This window comes from Dermacentor albipictus, chromosome 3 (genome assembly GCF_038994185.2).
Source record: "Dermacentor albipictus isolate Rhodes 1998 colony chromosome 3, USDA_Dalb.pri_finalv2, whole genome shotgun sequence".
Taxonomy (NCBI): domain Eukaryota; kingdom Metazoa; phylum Arthropoda; class Arachnida; order Ixodida; family Ixodidae; genus Dermacentor; species Dermacentor albipictus.
The window spans coordinates 25690802-25713211 of NC_091823.1; the positions used below are offsets into that span (position 1 = coordinate 25690802).

Here is a 22410-nt window from a genome sequence, read left to right on the forward strand (position 1 = left end):
AAGCGCCATAATGCAGTGGAGATATTTTGGTTCCAGCCGATATGGGAGTTATTATGTGGGATAAAGATTCTCCACATTGGAGAACTCTTTAGAGAACCCCTCACTTTGCAGGCACCGTTCGAATAACTCCTTTATTTGGGAGCTACGCATTTCATAGACTTAGGGGAATCGCCTGCGGTGTTATTCTCGATGTCGTTCAGGGCTTTCCTAGCCGAGCGGATGAGAGGGAAGCCGCCGGTGTTGTTGACTTTTTTGGACCAGTCGTCGTACTCGGCATCGAACAGCGCGAGGCCGAATGGCAAGGCGCTTTGGTCGGTGTAGGACAGGCACATCTGCAAATTCGACACAATGGTTCTCAGTATGTGGCATGTACATGTACAGTCAATGCGCGTGAATATGATATGACACCTAGCGGCAATATATATATATATATATATATATATATATATATATATATATATATATATATATATATATATATATATATATATATATATATATATATATATATATATATATATATATATATATTCAGCATTCTAAGGATTAACTTGAACAGGGACAGCGTTAACGGGACATTGATGACAACGTTCAAGTTTAGTTAGTTTAGTAGGACACAGTTCTGTAATGCCCACCCCGTAAGTCGCAGTCTTACCAGTATGGGCTGTAAATAGAATTCTTCACGTTCTTTACGGGTACTGGTTCGGATATGAGACTTTGTGCGCACCTTTCGCAATCGACCCTGTGTGTATAATTTCATTTATCATGGCATTAACCTTGAGTAGCACGTTAACCGTGCAGCCAGGCACGCCTGTACAGTTTCATTAAATAATTGTTCTCTTTCTACACAATCAATGCCATCCTTCTCTTCTATTACTCTTCATTCCCTTGCGCTCCCTCCCTTTACTCCCTCTATCTCCAAGAGGAGCTCTCAGCTTTCTTTAAAGACGGACGGACGGACAGACGGACATACAGACAGACAGACAGACAGACAGACAGAGAGACGGACGGACGGACGGACGGACGGACGGACGGACGGACGGACGGACGGACGGACGGACGGACGGACGGACGGACGGACGGACGGACGGACGGACGGACGGACGGACGGACGGACGGACGGACAGACAGACAGACAGACAGACAGACAGACAGACAGACAGACAGACAGACAGACAGACAGACAGACAGACAGACAGACAGACAGACAGACAGACAGACAGACAGACAGACAGACAGACAGACAGACAGACAGACAGACAGACAGACAGACAGACAGACAGACAGACAGACAGACAGACAGACAGACAGACAGACAGACAGACAGACAGACAGACAGACAGACAGACAGACAGACAGACAGACGGACGGACGGACGGACGGACGGACGGACGGACGGACGGACGGACGGACGGACGGACGGACGGACGGACGGACGGACGGACGGACGGACGGACGGACGGACGGACGGACGGACGGACGGACGGACGGACGGACGGACGGACGGACGGACGGACTTGCGTGAGAAGTAAGTGAGGATTTCTGAGTAGGTTCGTCTCCCCACGCGATTTCAAGCTTGGCACACTGACTTGAGAAGTTAAGGACCAACCAAACAACGTAAAGAAACTTCTGGAAACCGTGAGCGGGGTGCTTCAGTACTGTTGTCGGACCGAACGGGCCATTACATAACGAGCGCGAGATGTAGTTGGCTTGGCAAAGCAATGTCATGCTTCCAGATTTTTTTTTCATTGATGCGCCCCAACATTTCCAATGTTCTTAAGTGCACTCGTAACCTGAACCATCCCAAAAATATCTCGGTATACGCTATGCTGACGATGAGTTGAGTCACTGTTTCGCCACAATTGAGCTATTGAAACACTGTGAGCCACAACTGCCGCACGTATAAAAGGTGTAAGCGACTGGAAAGGTTGTAAGTGGGCTGTAAAAACAACTATGCAGATCCAACGCATATCTCGAAACCTATTTTAAGCGAAGCTTCCATGAAGCGGCTAATGAAATGCTGTAAATGTTGCCCGTTTCATTTCTGCGTCTTTGGCTGCAAAGGAAACTGGTGTGCGCGACATGTGTACCCGTGCTACGCAATTCGACACACGCTCAATGAACCGGTTGGTGTCCGCACGAAGGAGGCATGTGTGCGATTTAACCTATAGTGGTCAGAGCATCGGGCTGAGGCTCTGACCACTCTGACCACATCGGTATTGACGACTGAGGCTCTTATCCCACCATCGGGCACTCGGTTCAACTTTTTCTGATTTTTAAAAAATTTTTGAAGTGTGATCTATTCGGCAAGACAGCACCCAACAGCCACGGTCAGGATAGTCTGGGAGAGTTCGCAGAGAAAGCGTCACTTTCAAAATGCGAAATTCGTTCAAATGCGAAAATTCGTTCAAGGACTTCGGGAAGTGCCGTGCCGAAACACGGGCAATCGATGCCACAGCGTGACAAGCAAGGACGGATGGGATATTTGCTTGCACGAAACTAACTTAACTCTGCCTAACCCCGCCCCTCATAAACCAAGTTGTGGGCCTGGCGAGTGCGAAAGTAGTACTTCTTAAGCAGGCTGCACTGCACCGACTCACCGACTCAGCATAACGACGGAGCACAGCATCTGCGTCACAAAATTCTGCGCAGCAATGTGGGCTACGTTCTGTTCCTGTGAGCTGGCCGTGAGGTTTGTCCGAAGAAGTGTTATTTGCGCTTTGGCGGTACGCTGCAGCTCGTGAGCAGCAGTGCACCGAAGTAACGCTCCGAAAACTTGCTGTTTTGTCGTTGTCAAAACGTTGGCTCCAAGCTGAGATTTTCTTTGTTCGGTCACTTTTGACTACAAAGCGAAGAAATAATTTAATTGCGGCAGAGCCCACCATTACTCGCCTTCATGTATATCGTGGCTGCGGAGTCGAAGATGAGAGCGTATCCCTTGACCGGGTCGTAGGAGGCCATCACAAAACGCTTGTCGTCGAAGAACGTGTGGTTTGGCCCGTACGATGGATGTTCTGTGATCTGGCAAATTGCCGTGCGTAAAACGACAAAGAAAGGAGAAAGGCGTGTGTAAGAGGTTAGTGGGTAGCCAGATGATACAAATCCGTAACAGATATCGTATGTACATTAGTAGCTTTGTGGAAATAAGGGCTAAGCGCACGCTTTGACCCTATTATTTCTTTGCGCCGATCGCTAGGCGAGTAGCATTTAGAGCAGTTTTAAGTATAGCGAGAAACTGGCCCTCTTGCGCTAGAATTGTTTGTAAGCGAAAATTTCAGCCAATCCTAATGCTGGTGCTATTATTAGCGAAAGTGGTCGACCAATAGCAAAAAGCATTTACGTACCACAAGCTTTTTAAATTCGGACCCTGCTTGGTACACTTCAGTATAAAGTAAATTTAAGATAACGGACAGGGACCAAAGTTTCGAACATTATTTCTCGGAAAATTTGCAATACAATTATGCGGTATCACAATGGCTGAGAAGTACGAAGTGAGACCATAAAATAAAATGTACACACTTTATTTTTTTTTGAAGCACCAGTAAAATATACAATATTTATTATCGACAGATTGATAAATCATAATTATGAGAAAAATAATAATAGTTATACTATTTTTTTCCGAGGAAAGCAAGTATGATGAAATATCAGAGACTTGGAAGGAGGCGAACTTTGTTAGCGTCAAGTACAAGCCTGCCTTTGTTATGACAGGCCGGCATCTGCTCCGCCCGAGCGACCCCTTCAATTAACCATGACAGTGGATATACGTACTACATTTTAAAATATGGTATAAGCCGATTGCACATCACTAAACAATTCCAAAGTGTGAGCCTAACGAGGCCAGCAGGAGAAAAATATAGACCGGACGAAGCAAGGTTTCAAGGCCTTGACTCGATCAAATCCATACCGAATACAGTTTCCTGCTAAATCTCACTAAGTCGACTACTAGCGCTTCTGTAGCAGCTGCAAGCATGGTGGTTTTCGGCCAGCAAGGGAATGATGTTTAGTGCACAGATTTGCCTAAATTTCGTCCTTCTGGCTTCTAATGGTTGTGACTTTGCATATTGATCATTTCTAGCGAAATACAACGTTATAAGTTCAGTTGTTTGCATTGAATGTGGAGCAGCCAGCATTGAATCTTTTTGCCTTGTGCGTCTAGAAAAAATAGGCTTGCTTTAAAATTAAGGCCCATAAAGCCATATAAAGTGTAGTAAATTAGGCCACAAGAACGTCTGAAGCCACAAGGACAAGGAATAGACAACGTCATGCACTAATGATCATTCCCTTGATACCTGAACGATCGCATCGCCAGAGTTACCTTGGATAATATTTACAGAAAGCTTTCGTGCCCCCCTCCCCCCCCCCCCCCCTTCCACTCACAAACACACCCACACCCAGGGAGCAACCCGATCAACCGCGCCAAACATTTCCATAGGATGTACAACGCTAGTATAATACGTATGCGATAATGGAGCTTGGAAGTGTAATCGAGAGCTTAAATGGAGCTATATTACGTTTTGCAAACATGAAACTCCGCATTAGCTTCACAATGTACTCACGTAAGTGAACCCCTGCAGCTCGTAGAGATATTCCTTGCTTTCGTAAGGCTTACATCTGACCCCGATCATGTAAGCACTCTTGTTTTGGCCGCCAACCTTGGATCTGTACCAGCGCCCAGCTAGTGACATGGATATCAACGGCTTCGTGATTGCCAGGTTTTCCTTGTTGTTGCCCATATACATCAGCGTGTAGTTCTGCGACAAAAAATGAAAAGAAGAAAGGAAAAAAAGAAAATAGGCGGTGGGGTGGAGATCGGTTGCATAGAGTTAGGCGAGGACTTTTACGAGCCATCAAATGAGGAGGCAGCAGCACTCGTTCAGCTGCCGTAGGCGCATGTGTCAATAGAAGGCCCAGTGTGATTTTTAGCAGATTTTTAAAATATCTCGCAGTTGAACTATACCCTCTCAGCAACTTGTAGTAAATGTATTTAGTAGTCTCATCTTCACGCACGTTAAAGAACACCATTAGTCTAAATAATGCAGAGACCCCCTCACTTTATCGCCTGCTTGTTGCTTTGGGGCATAGAACCGTGTAATTATACTTTCAAACATCTCGTCGCAACACTGCTGAGCCTGGGCCCGGATTCACAAAAAGCTCTTACGCCAGAATTGCTTAGCGAATTCCAGCCAATTCTGGTGCCGGACATACCATTATCGATGGCGGCCTGCCGATAGCAAATATCACATAGGAAAGAAAAGTTTTGTGAATTCGGTCCCCTGACACGTGCTTCGAATGCATCACGGTAATTGCCTATACCCCAGTGCGGCTACTCCACTGGGTTTAACTTAGCTCCTAGACTGTTTTTCACAATTCCTCTTCCCGTTCTGTGTACGCTCGCTATCGTCAGCCTGCCGCGGAAAGCACACCAACGCAACGGTCACCGTTTTCGCTGCCCATGCCATCAAGTATCTTGCATGCTGTGAACGATAGGAAACGTTCAGAGGAGGTGTTTTTATTGTCTTTCTGACATGCTTCTCTTTTCCGAGTGCTTTCTGTGGTGGATGTCTCGCGCCACGCATAACTGCGCCTACCATGCGGAAAATAGACGGAAGTAGGTCTGCACAATATCGAGCATCAAGGAAGCCATTTCTAGGGATGGTGAGAAACAGTTCAAGACAATTACTGTTTACTAAGCGTAGTTTCGTTTTTTTTTCGTCACAACGTTCCTTCATTACTTACTTACTCCGTTGGGGATAAGAAATTCGTATTAACCAACCCATCAAAAAATGTTTATTTAGATTTGTTGTAGGCGAGTTTAGGTATATTGAGTTATCTCTTGTATAGAACTATTTATAGCACTTAAAGTTGTTTGCTGTAACACATATTGACTGTAATTCACTCGCTTCAGCGCTGTGTCAGGTCATGCACTGTGTCGCGACAACCGCTACTCGAAGAGTCCCAACGAGCTTTGGAGCTAGTGAGCACACAGTACTTCTCGCACTTATTTGATACTTCTTTGATATACTCTAAAGTGATATACTCTTGGAATGCATGCCTTCATGTCTGCGAAAAGCAGGTCTGTCTAATTTTTCTATGTACAGTGCGGTACACAATGCAAGGGAACACTCTAACTTGGCTGGCGCTATTACTGGCTGAATTTAGTTCTCTGCACTGCGCAGGTGTGTAGATACGTGCCAGTACCACCAATCATTAGTAATACGCTGCAAAGTCAGCCGATGGTATACAGTTGCCAGAGAAAAAAAAAACAACGCGTGCTTTTCACTTATGTTTTCCCTTTAACAGTGAACCGCCGTGTACATTCGCGAACAGTAATGCGAATGCCACAGATGTCACGAAATTTTTTTTTTTCGCAGCCTAGGTCGACCCGGAGATAAGATGATGCGGCCACCTCTATGAGTTCGGCCAGTGCAATACACTGAAAAGATTCCCTGTATAACAATTGTAGCGCAGTACGTTTTCATTCCCCCCCCCCCCCCTTATGCTACTGTCTCTAAATTTTTGCTCCAGGGGGTAGGTATTCGTTAACATACGGCACTCCGTGCAAGTTTGCTAAATACCTCGTCTAACAACTTCGAGTTGCGTCATCTTGCGCGTTGTTGCGGGCGTAAGCAAAGTGCACGATCCACTGATGTGTTCAATAAAGCTTGCATTGCAGTGCAGCTCGCACCCACCAACCGGCAATTTACTCACCAGGCTAGGATGGTATTGCGTGATAGAACCCTTCCAGTATGTGGAGCCCTGTATGACGCAATCCTCTCGCGCGTCGTCTCGTCCGCTGAAGTGAGTGCGCAGTATTAGCACGTCCACAGGGTTTTCACTGAAAGTAACGCAAATTACGGCAGTCAGGGTGCTTGTCGAGCTTTGACACACCAAGAGACTTATGCTATTTGTATCGTCGTCTCTCATACAGGTGATTTTTGCCCCGCAGTTTGTCAGCACCAACTTCATTATTCAGCTCGAAAGTCTCAACTTTCTGTTCCAGGCAGATCATACCTCATTCGATATTTGAAGTCCTCGTAGATGCTGTCGTATTTCTTGAACAGTGCGATACCAAGAACCACGTAGGCTTTCGGTCCGCTCCACATCGGTGTGAAAGTTTGAAGTAGCTTGTAGTCCTGTAAAATCGCAGTATTTGAAACATGTACGCATGATCACAGAGAAAACTGATTGAAATTAGTTCCGCAAAGCCCGAACGTCATTTCACAAGGAAAAACTTAGAAAAAGAGTAAAGGAGAAAGACAATAATAATAATAATACTTGGGGTTTTACGTGCCAAAACCACTTTCTGATTATGAGGCACGCCGTAGTGGAGGACTCCGGAAATTTTGACCACGTGGGGTTCTTTAACGTGCACCTAAATCTAAGTACACGGGTGTTTTCGCATTTCGCCCCCATCGAAATGCGGCCGCCGTGGCCGGGATTCGATCCCGCGACCTCGTGCTCAGCAGCCCAACACCATAGCCACTGAGCAACCACGGCGGGTTGGAGAAAGACAGCTTCGCAAGTGAAGGAAAATTTATCCTAGTATGGGGGATCGAATCCGAGACCGACACCTTTCCGCGTCGGTCGCGATACCATCTGAGCTAACCAGGAGGCTAGCAGATCGCAGTGCGAGGGTGAATTAATTGAGAACTCGAAGCACAGGGACACTTAATAAGGCAAATAAATACTGCGAAAGCCCGGGAGGTGCAGGAAGGTTCATTCAAATAACTTTATTCGGTGCCCTGCAATTTGGTGGGGTGGGCCTGGACCCCGCCTAGGTTTCGCCCAGGGGTCGTTGGCCCTTGGCGGCTTCCCCGGCTCGCTGGACGGCCCAGTGTTGCTGCTGCAGGTACGAGCTGAGCAACGCAGGCTCCCAGCGCGCGCGGAGGCTTTCGCTGTTTGAGGCTGCGTCACCGTTATCCTGTATTACAGCTGGACATTCCCATAGGATATGCTCCAGGGTGGCTCTAGAGTCGCAATGTCTGCACTTGTCCGTCGTGTATAAATCTGGGTGTATCAGGTGCATAATAGCTGGACTCGGATAGGATCTGGTCTGTAACTTCCGCCATTCGACAGACTGCTTCTTGCTTAATCTTGCGTGCGGTGGCGGGAATGTACGTCTCTGCAATCTATGGCGTTGTGTAATTTCGTGACATCTGGTCATTCGATCTCCCCGCTCCCACTCATAGGTAGTCGGTGACGCGGGGCTAACCGAGGATCGGCCCGTAAGCTCTCGAGCCATGTGGTGCTCCGCGTCATTGCTACCGTCTGGTAGTGTGTGAGCGGGTGCACAGATGAGATCGACACTTTTGTCGCGGTTATTAGCTAATTTTAGGAGTCGTAGTGCCTCTGGGGAGATTCGACCGTTGGCGAAGTTTCGTATGGCCGTCTGGGAATCACTGATGATTACGCCCGCTGGTGTTTGTGCTATGGCTAGCGCAATCGCTATTTCCTCTGCTGTTTCTGCATGTAGCGTGTTGACTGTAGCGCTCGTCGTGCATTTTCCCTCGTAATATATCACCACTGCTGTGTAGGCGCGCTTGTGTCTGTATCTAGCTGCGTCTACAAATGTGGCATCCTTGCATGCTGTTAACGAATTTCTTCTGTATATTTCGTGCTCTGCTTTCCCGTCTACCCTGATGGTGGGTAGGATGCATTTTCTTGGGTATTGGAGGTATGGTTATCATGTCTCTGATGTGTCAGGGCATATCTACTTTGACGCCATGTTGGGTATGATACCTTATACCTAGGCGATCCAATATTCGCCTACCTGTTTTAGTTTTGGACATGCGTACGTATTGTGCTATTCGTTGTGCCTCGATCAGCTCATCCAATGTATTTTGGAGATCTAGCTGCAGTAGTCTATCGTTGCTGGTGGTGATGGAGAGTCCGATTGCTTGCTTGTAGATTTTTCTGATTAAGCAGTCTAATTTATATTTTTCTGACGAGTACGATCGTAGGTACGGTGCCACGTATACTATTCTGCTTATTACCAACTCTTGGACTAGTTTAAGCAGATTGCCTTCTTTCATTTCACGATGTTTGTTGGCTATTCGTTTAAGTAACCGCATGAGTTGAGATGTTATATTGTCTAATTTGCCTATGGTCTCTCCACTGTAGCCGTTACTTTCAATGTTGAGGCCCACTACTCTGATCTTGTCAATCTTGGGTGTGGGCGTACCATCTGCCGTGGTTAGGTGAATTTGCGGATTGTTTCGTTCCTCGTAGTTGCGTGGTTTTCGGCCACGTCGCGATGGTACATAAATGAGGAGCTCAGATTTCTCTGCCGAACACGCCTGTCCGGTTCCTGCTAGGTATTGCTCAACTGCTTCTATTGCACGTTGTAATATGTTTTCAACCTGTCCATCGTTTCCATCGCTTACCCAGAGGGTGTATCGTCAGCGTAGATGGTATGATTGAGGCCATCGATTTCCTGTAGCTTTGCTGGTAATCCGATAAGAGCTAGGTTAAACAGCATTGGTGATATTGCTGAACCTTGGGGCGTACCTGCGCTTCCGATCTTTAGTTCTTCGGAGTTAAGGTCTCCTATCTTAATGTGTGCCTTTCTGTTAGTAAGGAAGTCTCGTATATAACTGTATACTCGCTGGCCTATAGCATAGCTCATTTATTCTGTTTAGTATTGCTGCGTCGGTAACACTGTCAAACGCTTTCTTTAGGTCCAGTCCTAAGATAGCTTTGGCGTACCAACTTGTGTTATCTATAATTTGATGCTTAAGTTGGAGAATTGCATCCTGTGTGGACAAATTTCTCCGGAAGCCCAACATTGTAGGGGGGAGAACGTCGTTATCCTCGAGATAGTTGGTCAGTCTCGTTAGGACAACGTGCTCCATGAAGTTCAACAAGGCTGATTCTTGAGCTAGTTAGTAGTTTACTCATAATGGCAAAGCCCTTGGCAAAACCATGGGGCAGAAACCTTTCTGAACATGGCCATGATTGTCCCAGCAAAACGTGCAAACCAATTTTTTGAAGTAGTAGCTTAGCGCAAATAAAACCACGGACACAAGGAAGACAGACAAGGACAAGCGTTTGTCCTTGTCTGTCTTCCTTGTGTCCGTGGTTTTATTTGCGCTAAGCTACTACTTCAAATATGGACGACCAACTAGCCCAACAGTCAACTCTTCTAGAGTGCAAACCAATGTTCGGCGCATGCAGAGTGGGGGCCAGGGGCAAAGACCGCTACATGCGTGAAATAATCAAAGCCCGGCTCATTCGAAAGAACGGAACAGATTGTGTTAGTACACCGTCAGTTAATATTTCTGACAAGGAAATCGCGTTCGTGGACGGTGATGACGTGCGCATGCGTAGAGCGTGATTTGTCTTTTGTATTGTATCCTTCATGCCTGCTTCGCTATATATTTGCCTCTGTGCTTCAATAAACGTCAGTTGAAAGTTAACGCTGTCCTGTGTCTCTGTCACGTCCCTGTATTTTTTGAATTGCGCTAAAGGCTTTGCCATTATGAGTGCTCCATGAGTTTGCCCACACAGGACGTGAGTTAAATGAGTCTCAGGTTCTCCAACTGTAGCCGCTTGCCTGGTTTAGGTATTAGAATAATCTGGGCGGTTTTCCATTGTTGTGGTATTGTACCGGATGGCCAGCATTCGTTCATATATTTGATAAGTTGTTCGAGAGAGGAATCATCGAGATTTCGGATCGTCTTGTTTGTTATTCCGTCCAGTCCCGGCGCAGATGTAGTGTTAAGCTTTTGTAGAGCTGTTCTCAATTCCGCCTCGCTAATCCCTTCGTCTAATTGTCTGTTTCTGGTACCTGTGTAATCTGGGTGAATTGCTGGCTTAGCCCGAGATAAGTACCTTGCGGCTATCTCATCGATAAAAGCTGCTTCAGGGCCGGTATTTTGTAGCGATGCCTTTTCCGATTCTATGCTTTTTCAGGCTTTTCGCGCTTGGCCAGTGGTCAGAGCGACGGTCTACCCACATTATCAACGGGATCAGGCGGCCGTGTGTGGTGGATGATAAGAATAGCATAGAATAAGGCATAAGGCATCGCTACCAAATAGCGGCCCAGTTGTGTCATATGCATGCAAGATTTTGTTCGTTTTTTCTGTACGTGGCTTTACTTTCCTCAGGATTCAAAAAGTGCTCGAGGAAGTTCCAAGTTCTGGACTATCCTAATTGATTATTCATATTGGTGCATGTTGCTTCCCATTGTAGGTTACAGAGCTGTTGTGCGTATGCTTCTATATCTCTGTTAAGCCGGTCCAGCCTGCGTCGGAGCGTCCTGTTGTGTCTCTGAGTTTTCCATCTCCTCAAGAGCTTTAGCTTCCCATATGTGTAGGAGTTTACTGTCTGCCTGTTCCACCTACGCGTCCTGGGGGATTACTTGTGTGGCTGCGTTAACATCCTGCTTAAGCTACGTGCTGCAGTGCACCATGTCTGTGATAGTATTATAATTTTTCTTGCGAATTTGAGTTTGTTCCAATCTACAATTTTGAGTTGTTTGCCCTTAGATTTGCGTGACCCTGTCTTAACAGTGATTTCGAGGATATTATGATCGCTGCCTAGATCCTGTTGGGTGTTAATCCATTTCGCATCCCTAATGTTTTTTGTAAAGGTGAGATCTGGCGCAGTGTCCACACTAACACTGGACCCCCACCTCGTAGGTGTTGACGGGTCGGTGATGAGGGTAAGGCCCCCTTGTTGTGCCTCTAGCCATAGGTGTCTACCTTTGGGGTTTTCAAATTTGCATCCCCATGCCACGTGTTGAGCATTGAAATCCCCCCAATCACTAAGGCTCTGCCTTCTGTGATAGTGAGAGTCTTGCGGAGAAGTAATCGGAAATTGGGACGTTTGTTTCTTGGGTTACTGTAAACATTAAGGAGAAATAGACTTTGATTGTTTTTTCTGGTAGGTATTAACTCGATTAATATATCGTCTACATCCGCAATGCCTGTATCATGCTGAACGACCGTGTAGGCACGTTTGACTAGAGTGCTGACAGCTCTGGTCTCCCCGTCGGCACTACAGAATGATCTAAACCCAGATAATTTGGCCTTACAGTGTGGCTCCGGTAGCATTATGACATCAGGGTGTCCCTTATTAATTAGGTGTTGTAAGCGGGATCTTTTTGCATCCGCGACAATTCCATTTCCAGATAGTATAATGGTCGTGTCGATCCATGGTGGCAGTTACAGTTTTCGGGTTCCCTCCACCGTAGGTGTCAAGGGTTTACTATATGGTTTACTGGTTGTTTTGATGGGGCCACCTCCACTGGTTTGTGGTCCCCATGACTTCATACGAGATTCAATGTTGGTAAATTTTGTAGCGATTGTGTTAAATTGTTGTTGTATTTGCGTCATAATAGCCTGTGTAACTTGCTGGGTAATTTGCGTGCCCAGGTCTTTAAAGCGTGTAACTATGATGTCTAGTTTGTTTTCTAGAATGTCCACTTTGCTTTCGAGTTCATTCTGTCTTTTCTGAAGAGGTTTAACGGACTTGGCCTTTTTAACTGTGATCGTCTCATTATCGTCGGTGGCTTTGTGTTTGGGTGGAAGCTTCATGAAAAGAAAAATTGTCGTCCACCTAACTGTAGCACCAAGCTTTCTTCTTGAGAAACCCATATCGGGCTTCCTTTGTAGCTTCATGCTACAATCGGGTGGATGACAGTTTTACTTTTCATGGACCTTTCTCCACCTTGCGGGCTTTCGCAGAATTGGTTTGCCAAAAATTTGAACTTGATCACTTTTATTTCTTACCATGGACACTATACTAGTACCAATAAAAACTGTTTGTAGAGGTAAAACAATTTGTATAGTAATTAAGTAATTCGTTATTAGTTTACCGTGTTATTGATAACAGAACCTTGTTTCAACAACTCTAATATGGTTTTGGCGTTAGGTTTCTCATTTCTAACCATAATTTTGAATTATCAAACTCAAAATTATGATTGATTATTATAATTTCAATATAAGAAATATGTTGAGGCTCGCGGGGCTAAGCGCTGTCAAGATTAAATAAATAGCAAAATAAGCAACCCTCACATATCACATGGTCTTCCTTTTAATTCGTTTTACTGCAGTTTTTGAGACTGAGTTTACCAAGACATGTTGCAGGAACCAATACCTGCAAACCACTTCGACGGCCATCTGTTGAGTGGATTCTTCTTTAGAAAGTGAATGTTTGCTTCATCAATGCCATTTTCAAGGAGGTTACCAAAAAGGTGTCTGTTTACCAAAGGTTACTGAAGGTGTGAGTCTCGCAGATGTGTCTCACGTGTTTGTACCAACGAGGAATACCTATATCACGAAGGTCATATCCAGTGACATCGCGTACCTTGAGCAAGTCGAAGACCAGCTTCACTTGGTCAACTTTCGTTGTTTCGTCAGGAATGAAATCGAGAACGCCGAGGTCGTACACCTTGTTGGCCCACAAGTACGGTATGTAGTGTCTCTCGGCTGTGTTAGACAAGAACTCGGCCCTCGCCATTTCCACGTACCTGAATGGAAAAAAGAGGTGGCGACAATGTAGAGGAAATCAGACCTTTTGTAACCACCTCTATTTCAGCATTCGAGGAACGATTAAGAAATAATTGTGAAAAGAAAGCAAGAACGGAAGACCACACACACTTAAATCAACAAGTGAGATTAGTCTGTCAGGAGTGAAAGGTACCGACGCCGGATACATGTTCGAATAACATCGGGGGAAATCGAGGCTGTTCCCTCCATTCATAACATTTCGTGGTGTTTCGACGTTTGCGTGACGGGCCGTCCATCGCGACACTCGTTACTGGAGTGACAGGCATCCTATGCACTAGTTTAATCAATCGATGAGCAATGAAACGGGTATTGTTAAGCTGGGACTGCAACCCTACCTGCAGTGAAAAGCCAGATGCCACGCTCCTCCAGTTCGCACATTATTTGTGTATTTGTGGCTTTTCACTGCAGAAAGCATGGGTGCAGTCCCATTTATCAACAGTGCATGGCGATAGGAAGAAGCCCAGCGCAAACAACACGTGAGATTATTGAAGCGGCGAAGATCACTAGTTTAGGGAGCGCTTGTGTTAGCGCGCCTTCAATAAATCTTTCAAATAAAGAATTCGATTTTTTAAATGTGACACAGAGGGTGGCCTGATGGAGATTACATTTTAATCTTGCAATTACAAAAAAAAATTAGCTATGCATGGTCGTTCTTTCATCTTTGATATCATTTTAACTTTCCATTACACATGCCTCGTTGCTGTCTCATTTGACTAGAGATCAGTACATATGCGCATGCGTACGGTGTTGTGTGTTACCTATATATATGTGTACCGTTTTGTGGAATAAAGCAATTGTTGGAAGTTAGCGCTGTGTCCGCGTCTTGCCACTGTCTTTCGTCCCTTTTCGTGCGCTAAAAGCCTCAGTTATGGAATACTAACACGCCCTAACCTACGCTCTTTCACGCTATTAAAGGCTAGAAATACTGAGGTTTCACGGGCCAAAACAGCTATCTGAATATTAGGCACGCCATAGTGGGAGACTCTGGATTATATTTGACCACCTAAGGGTATTTACCGTGCCGATAAATCTAAGTAAGCGAGTGTTTTCGCATATCGCTCACATGCAACGGTGGCCGCCACGATCGGGATCAAACCGGCGACCTCGTGCTCACAGCGCAGCACAATAGTTACTGGGCTACAACGGAGGGTCCAATCGAGAGCTGATCATTTATCGGTTCCCGCAGGACAGAGTTAAATTCCGGCACGCGCTGCCCTAAACTGCAAATGAGTGTTACATGCGGCGCGCGCATAACACTGTGCAGTGCTAAGTGCCAGGCAGCGTGGTTCTTTGTGGTCACGTGGGTGCCCGAGGTGCCAGGCGTCAGCGCTTTATGGGAACAGTGGAATTACATCTCGGATTGTGCGCCTTCGGTTACATCCTACGGAATTTTAATGGCGTTGTCTGTTGAAACAAGTAAGCAAGTAAGCAAGCAAGCAAGCAAAGCAAAGCAAAGCGAACACCGAAGAGAAAAAGACAAAACAAGCAATAGAGAACAAAACAAAACAAGGGAAAAAGAACACCACCGAATAAAAGAGAACAGAACAACACATTACAAATAAATAGATAAATAAATAAATAAATAAATAAATAAATAAATAAATAAATAAATAAATAAATAAATAAATAAAATAAATAAATAAATAAATAAATAAATAAATAAATAAATAAATAAATAAATAAATCAAAACCACCACACATGGGTATCTGATAGACAGATAGAAAGAGAGAAGGAGGGAGCTAAAGATGCGCTGTTGCAGTGCTCCATAGCTTTTAACAAAACGGCGAGTGGCCAAGTAAGTGTAACCGCTAAATTATCTCTCGACGTAGTTATTCAGACGTGCATATTGTGAGGAGAGTGGGGTGACGCGTGGTTTCGGAACTTGGGCGATACGACTCGCTATATTGCGGTGGCATACCGTCACGAACAATCGCGACGGCAACAGCAAAGAGCGCGCTCACTTTGCGGCGACTCCCACGCCGAAGCGGGTCCGCTTGTACCTCCTGGCGTGGTTGAGAAAGCGGCGCAGTGGCGCCAGTGAGCCGTTGTCCACACTGGCGAGCACGTAGCCGGGGTACTTGTACAGCGAGTCGAAGAACACGGCGTCGCACAGGCCGTCCGTGGGGAACACCAGCGCGTCGCGACTGCCGTTGCCGAACGCGCACACGAGCGGCCTCTCTCCCAGCTCTGGGCGCAGATGGCGGGGGACCAAAAGCAAGCAGGTGCGTTTTAACGCTGGAATCTACCTGCCGTCTTTCATCTGTGCTAACGATCGCGTCCACTTTTATCGCATCCTTGCATACGATTCCGTCATGAAATCGACACGAAATCACAACCTTTTCAGGGGCTGCGTGCGCGATTGAGAACGCCACAATAGTTCATCGAAAGCAAGAGCTAGCGTAAAAATAGTCATATTTGGAAGCTATCGCATACGTATCGAAACACGGGCCTCATTGGGCCTGTGCGGCTTTGTTGTATGTCTAAGAAGTTTTAGTAAAATGAGTTGGAGGATAGACGTCTTGGAGTTTGCTCTCGGTATCGGTTATGCCATCATGTAGCGGGTTCATTTTTTTTCCCCATCGTTTCTCATGGCGCTTTCATATGCAGCAAATTTTTCAAGTGGCTGGATGGGTGCCTTCCAAGTATGGCTATGCATGAAATGAGTGCGCGTATCTAACGTCCCTGGAGAGAGTTCTCGCATGGAGTTCACATTTAGTAAACTTGACAAAATTCAGTCAATAATCGAAAATACTTTATTAGTTCTGCCGAAGTGGCGTGTTAGTGATTCTGAAAACGCAAGAATTGTGAGTGCGGCGAAACTGACTTTTCATTCGACAGAAATAGGTGCCTATTGGGAACAAATAAGTATATAGAGAATTAGGTGAGGGGGTTTCAGTGTGGTGGAGTGCTGGGTGAGTAGGAATCCGTTCATAATATATAGCACAGAAAGACAAGTTGGGCCGAGCTGTGTTTCCTAATCTCTTCCAAGAGTGGTGAGTTGGAAATAATTTCAGCTAGCGGTAGTGATTCATTTCGTCTCTGCATACACAGCGCAAACTAAGTCTCGCGCCCGGCTTACAAATATTTTCTAATCTCACCAGCCCATCTAACTTTCTGCCTCCCCCCACCGCGTTTCCTTCGACTTGGCACCCATTCTAGACCCGCGCTCACAAAGCTTTCCGTTCGTAAGTGCCCTTTACTACTGGTTGACCGCCTTCGCTAAAGATAGTGTTACGCTATAGCGACAGTAAGTACGGAAGAGGAGGAGGAGGAGAAAGTGCGTTTGTCTGAAGTGGCTCCGTTTGGCAGCCCTTTTCCATTTTGTTGCGACTGCAATTATATGGACATTCAAAGCGCATTTCCGTCGTCGGCGTCGACTTCGCCTTCGCCGCGGTATCCCACAATAAGTACAAGTGCGATAACATCGCGGCCGCACGCCGCAAGTTGTGGGTGCGATTGAAAGCGTGCGAGGATGAGGCGAGAAGCATGGTGGCTCGATCTCACGCGCGGAAGGCAGCAGGGAGGGGGGGGGGGGGCGTTGTGCTTTGGCGGCGGCTGCGTGTGGCGCGGCTGAGCGCGGCCGCGCGGGCCGAATCTTGAAATGCACCTGCGGTGAGTACAGAGTCTAGGCGCGCCGAGGGCTGATGGCTTCGTGTGCGCTGTGCTCACCACACTTAGTTCGCGTTGAGGCGAGAGGCAGCACAAAGGTCACTTCGCTCGCTGCTGCTGCCGCTCTTCCTCACGCCAGTGTTTCAACAGAGAGCGTTCGCGTTCAACGAGTGAGATGTGTTCATGTTTGCCTAAGCGCGTGTGACACCATGCTTGTTAACTTAGTAAGCGAATCTTTAGAAGTTTATATGGCTGGTAAAACTACCACTCTTACTTCGTATAGCTCTCTAATAATTTGCTATCGCAATCGATGCTTCGCCTTTCGGGCGAAACTGCGACATTTTTCTCCTAAACTCATCTTTAAGTAAACGCTTCCCCCTCCTAACAGTTTTGGTGAAGGAGTGGGGTATAGGGGTGTGTAGCTGAAGACTGGCGGGCCCCATCGCAACATTATATCTAGCACCAGTATTCGCTAGAACTTTCTCTTAAGAGGAAGCTTTAGCTCGGGCCCATTTCCGATGCGGCCTATTCAAATACATATAAAATGAAAAAAAAACGTTTTTCTGAGATAACCTCTGGACCCATTTTAATGAAATTTGCTGCATTTGAGAGAGAAAGTTAAATTCTAGTGACTGTTGGAAGCGGAATTTCGATATAGGGCTTGCATTTTGTTAAAAAGATTTTCAAATATTAGATCGTATGAAAAAAATAGAGGCACGAAGTTTACAAATTCATAGCTCTGCATCGAGAACAGATATCGCGGTTCTGTAAACGGTATCTATTAGATCATTCAAAGCGGACAAATTCGATGTCATTTTACATCTTGCGTGAATTTGTTACGTTGTTCACAAGGGTTGTGCAAAATCTGTATTTCCATATTGTTAAATTCTTTTTTTTAATTCATGTGTAACATATCAATGTTTTCCGCCTTATATGTACTATCAGATGCAATTCACAGAATTGTAGGATCATTTTTCGTTGTTGAGTTACGGAGTTGTAAACTTGATAGTTTCGTTTTTCGAAAATTTTTAATAAAAAATTGCCCACCTTACTCAAAAATTCGAAACCAACAGTCACTAGACTTGTTTTCTGTAACATACCACTAACTCTTTTTCAGATTGCCTACGAAGAACGGATAACCCTGTTGGGGGCGGAATACGCACATGCATTTAGACTTGGAGGTTTCTTCAGTAGCATGGGAGAGGAGAGTAACGCACAGCTAGGAGGCTACTAAATGTCCGCCTTATCGCTGCAATTGTTTGTCTTTACAGTTATTATTATATTAATTACATTGGGCTTCTCACCATCATGGAATTGCTTAAGCTGGGTATCAAAGCTAAATGGATATAAAGGTACCAACCGGGTGGCAGTCCTTGAGCCGGCGTCTTCTCAGTAGCTTTCGTAGGTTTCTTTGTGGTAATGACGGTGAGCTTGGCGATAGGCATTTTGCTGGCCCTACTCGGCTTTGTTTCCTTAACGGGTTTCTTGGTCAGCCTTGCAGGCGGCGAGGTCACGTTGACTGCGGTCTCAGCCGTGGATGACGTTGTCGTTGCGGTGCTGAGCTTGGCGATAGGCTTTTTGGTAGCGGTACTCGCCGTTGTTTTCTTAGCAGGTTTCCTGGTCAGCCTTGCGGTCGGCGAGGTCGAGTCGACTTTTGTCTCAATGGGTGGCGTGGTGGCTTCCGCGGGTTCCTCGTCGGTATCTGCGGTCGTAGACGCGGACGACGACCTGGTGACAGATTTTTTGCCTTTCCTTGCAGTCGACACGCCGGTGCGACTGGTATCTTTGTCGGGAGTGGCGGCTTGCCGACGTCGGAAGACATAGTTTCTGATGACGGTGGTCTCGGTCTTCTCAATGGCCCCTTCGCGACTTGCCTTCGCCCCTGGAGAGCGTGGAAGAGTCGATGAGCGCGTGCCTACAGCTCTTGTGAAAATAAACAAAACCTCTGCACACGTGACCGTAGCTGAAGGCGGTACTTCTAGACGCCCTCATGTTGCTGCCGCGCTGCTCTCTGTTGAGTTGTTTGTTGGCATTTAACATAATGCCGAATTCACTACAGCCGGCGATAGTGTCTCTCTATCACTATAAGAACGTTGTGGCCAAATGTTCGATTATGCTCTGCATCCCTTATTCTTAGAGAGGCATAAATAAGCTTTCTAGCGAGTTAAGTGTATTCGGAACGTGACTGGTATTTGTTACCGTTTTTATGTCAACATCACTTTAACAACGCATTTTTGCCTAGTAGATTTGACTCGTTTTGCAGAGCATGAACGAAAATACTCTTCATAAATTCTATAAAAAGATCCCCGCGATTTCACATCTACACGCAAGAGCGCGTTCGAGATGTTCAAACAGTGCATTGATTTCATTTAACCGGCGCCCTCCGAACGATACTTGGGGCAACTGTGCACGCGCCGTTGAAAGTACTGCGAGGAATGAACAAAGTTACAAATGACAGGGCACGTAAAACGGCCGCGTTTTGTTATTAACAGCCTTACCTCGGTTAGTGATGATGATGAGAAGGAGCACACCGACGGTTAAAACAAATATAGCTATGGCAGACAGGGTGAGATACCTGGTTCGTTGGCCTTGCGGTTCGGTCTCGTATCTGCAAGGACAACACGCGCAGATAACATTGCAGCGTGCACAGGGAATATAATGCTGGAGGCAGTTTGATGGCGATTGATGTGCCATGCAGAATTTCTGTATGCTTGCTGCGAAAGTGAATACTTACGCGAGCGTGCTTTTTTCTAAGCAAAAAAAAGCACAAGAGAGAAATTGAAAAAAGAAGTCAGACCCGAGACAATGGAAAAACTGGAATTATCAATTGTATGGACATATTGGCGAAAACAGTGAAGGCGGACGCGGATCAGGCATAATAATTCTAGGCGAACGCTGCCACTTCTCCTCCATCTTATTTTCACGTCACGTTAAGTCACTGTTAAGTTGACGTCAGTGGTTTTCAATGCAGTGACCGTTACAGACCTCTAGATACAGGCAGAGACATCAAGCGAGTGCGCGTTTTTTTTTCAGACAAAGATACCAACTTCAAGATTTCTACGGTAAGAAATTGCTTGACATCAAGAAATTCTCTTTTATACAAAGAGGCGCTAACCTGTATGTTGCGCAAAAAAAAAAAACTGCCGGCTTTTAGCTTTTACCGATATGACCTGATGTGCAAGGTTCCGGTATTCACACGGGGACAAAATATGTTTAAAGTAAAACGATTATGTAACGAAGAGAAGCTTCATGTATCGCAGAAATTATTGCCCTTGTAAGTGCAAGTGACATGACGAAGCTGCGAAAACCCTTTGAAAATACTTTTATATATTATGCGAGGACACAGTGAAGCGAAATATTTCGTTTGGTGTTGGGATGAGATAGGCATCTCATCATTTCACAGCTGACGGTTATGGTGCTTACGAGCCATGAGTTTGGAGATAACTCACGCACCTCTCAAATCAGAGGTCTCGGTGATCTCGGTGGTCTCACCTAATGGAAAATAAAACATGCACAAGTGTTAATCCGCAATCAGGACAAATTTAACGGCGTGTAATAAGGCCCTGCAACATACGAAACTACGTGGCAGTATTGCGAGCTTGGCGTTATATGGTAAACCTAATTGGAATCAAATAGGGAAGCAAAAAAAAAGGAAATAAAAGGGCATGAATAATGCGTCAGAAACTTTTTACACCGTCATTGGTAATGCTTCGTCGTTTTCAGCCACGGCAAGGAATGCACGTACATACATGCCTTCAAACTTGGCTGTCGTGAAAAAGCTACATACCACGAATAACGTCGTGGGGGCAGTCATGATTTCGAGCTCGGCTCTTTACAGACGTGACAAAACGAAACAAAGGTGAAGGAGACACAAACGCTGCCCTATCCTAGTATGAAATCTTGTTCGAATTGGTACGATTGCATCGAGAACTGCAACGACGCTAATGAGCTCGTACACGAAGGCGAGGAAGGCGATGCAGCAGGAGGCGATGGGACGGCACATATCCCGTTACGTCCTTAAGCGTAACGTTTAGCGTTTTTCTTGCCTCTTCCTTCTTTGCCTGCTTCTTCCTTCTTAGCATCGTGGATAGTTTAAAGGAAAACAAAAGGTCATTTTCGCTAGTGGCTTATGTAGTACTAAAGAATGAGACAAGCAATGCCGGTGTGATGCACTTAAGAGGAGTCGGAAGTCTCTTAGGTCAGAAATCTGTTAGTGACTGCAGAAATTCGGGGTTCGCTATAAGTTCGTGTAGCTTTGTTAAATTAGCTAATGCCTGCCAAACGAAATGGCAATAGAGGATTCAAGAAAAGAACTTTCAACCCACCCATGATGGCGTTTTCTATAGGTGTCTTCTTCTTCCTCTCTCATAAATTTAAATACGAAAAGAGCAAGTTAAGTAACTTAGAGCTGCCATTGTCTATTATGCGCAGGAAAATGAGAATAATACAGCTCAGAGTTTTACATCATTGTGGCGTCTAATCTTCTGAGCGCAACAAATCACATACCACATTTACACGAATCCCAGCACATTCTGTTACATATTTTTTCGTACTCGGCAATACCAGGGTAGCGAAGAAAATAATCAAATGTTCTGCACAAGAAGTGTGTTATTCTAATAAATTTAATCTTGAACACAGCAAAGTCGCTTCGAGAGTGAAAGAAATGTGCTATGAAATAACGCCCCCAACCGGGCCAATCTCCCATCGTGGGTATGTGCCAACACCTTAAGGCGATCATGACGACGACGTCTTGCACTCGCTTACTGCCGCCCGATTCATGGCCGATCTCCCGTAATGGGTTGAGCCATATCCACAGGCACCAAATGAAACCAAGCCTTGCTCTTGTGGTGCCTGTAAGAGTAATGCACTTTCTCCAAACCGCTCAATTATTGGCCGATCCCCCACGGTGAGTATGTGACAACGACAACTATGCAACAACAACGACAATAAGCAGAAGGAGAACACTAATAACAACAACAATCCAGTTTTGCTTTAATTGTAACCATACGGAAGACCACCTGCTTCTTGGCCAATCTCCCATAGTGGATATGCGCCAGTGTTTGGGAAAACGAAACGAGACGACGACAACGACGACGAAGAAGAAGAAGAAGAAGAAGAAGAAGAAGAAGAAGAAGAAGAAGAACAAGAAGAAGAACGACAGCAACTAACAAAGGGTAATGAACAACCAGCAACAACAGTTTATCAGTGTGGGAATATTCGAAAATTTCGAATGCCATCGAACATTATTCGAAAAAAAAAGATGTATTCGTGAATTTTCGAATATTC

The 22410-nt window shown here is 45.6% G+C and overlaps 2 protein-coding genes across 3 annotated transcripts in view; one reads left to right on the top strand and one right to left on the bottom strand.

Annotated features, from left to right (window-relative positions):
- Nucleotides 1-22410, top strand: part of LOC135903910 (myosin light chain kinase, smooth muscle-like) — a 165682-nt gene that overhangs the window by 77991 nt on the left and 65281 nt on the right. The window lies entirely within an intron of this gene.
- LOC135903850 (uncharacterized) lies at nucleotides 120-21479 on the bottom strand. The gene is made up of 12 exons (XM_065434252.2): nucleotides 21450-21479; nucleotides 20578-20616; nucleotides 19859-19874; nucleotides 19623-19732; nucleotides 18485-19006; nucleotides 15477-15702; nucleotides 13312-13474; nucleotides 7015-7136; nucleotides 6712-6838; nucleotides 4560-4754; nucleotides 2893-3021; nucleotides 120-332 (listed from the first exon to the last, which is right to left on the bottom strand). Exons 1-12 carry the CDS (start codon nucleotides 21451-21453, stop codon nucleotides 132-134), a joined length of 1854 nt encoding a protein of 617 aa, XP_065290324.1. The 5' UTR covers nucleotides 21454-21479; the 3' UTR covers nucleotides 120-131.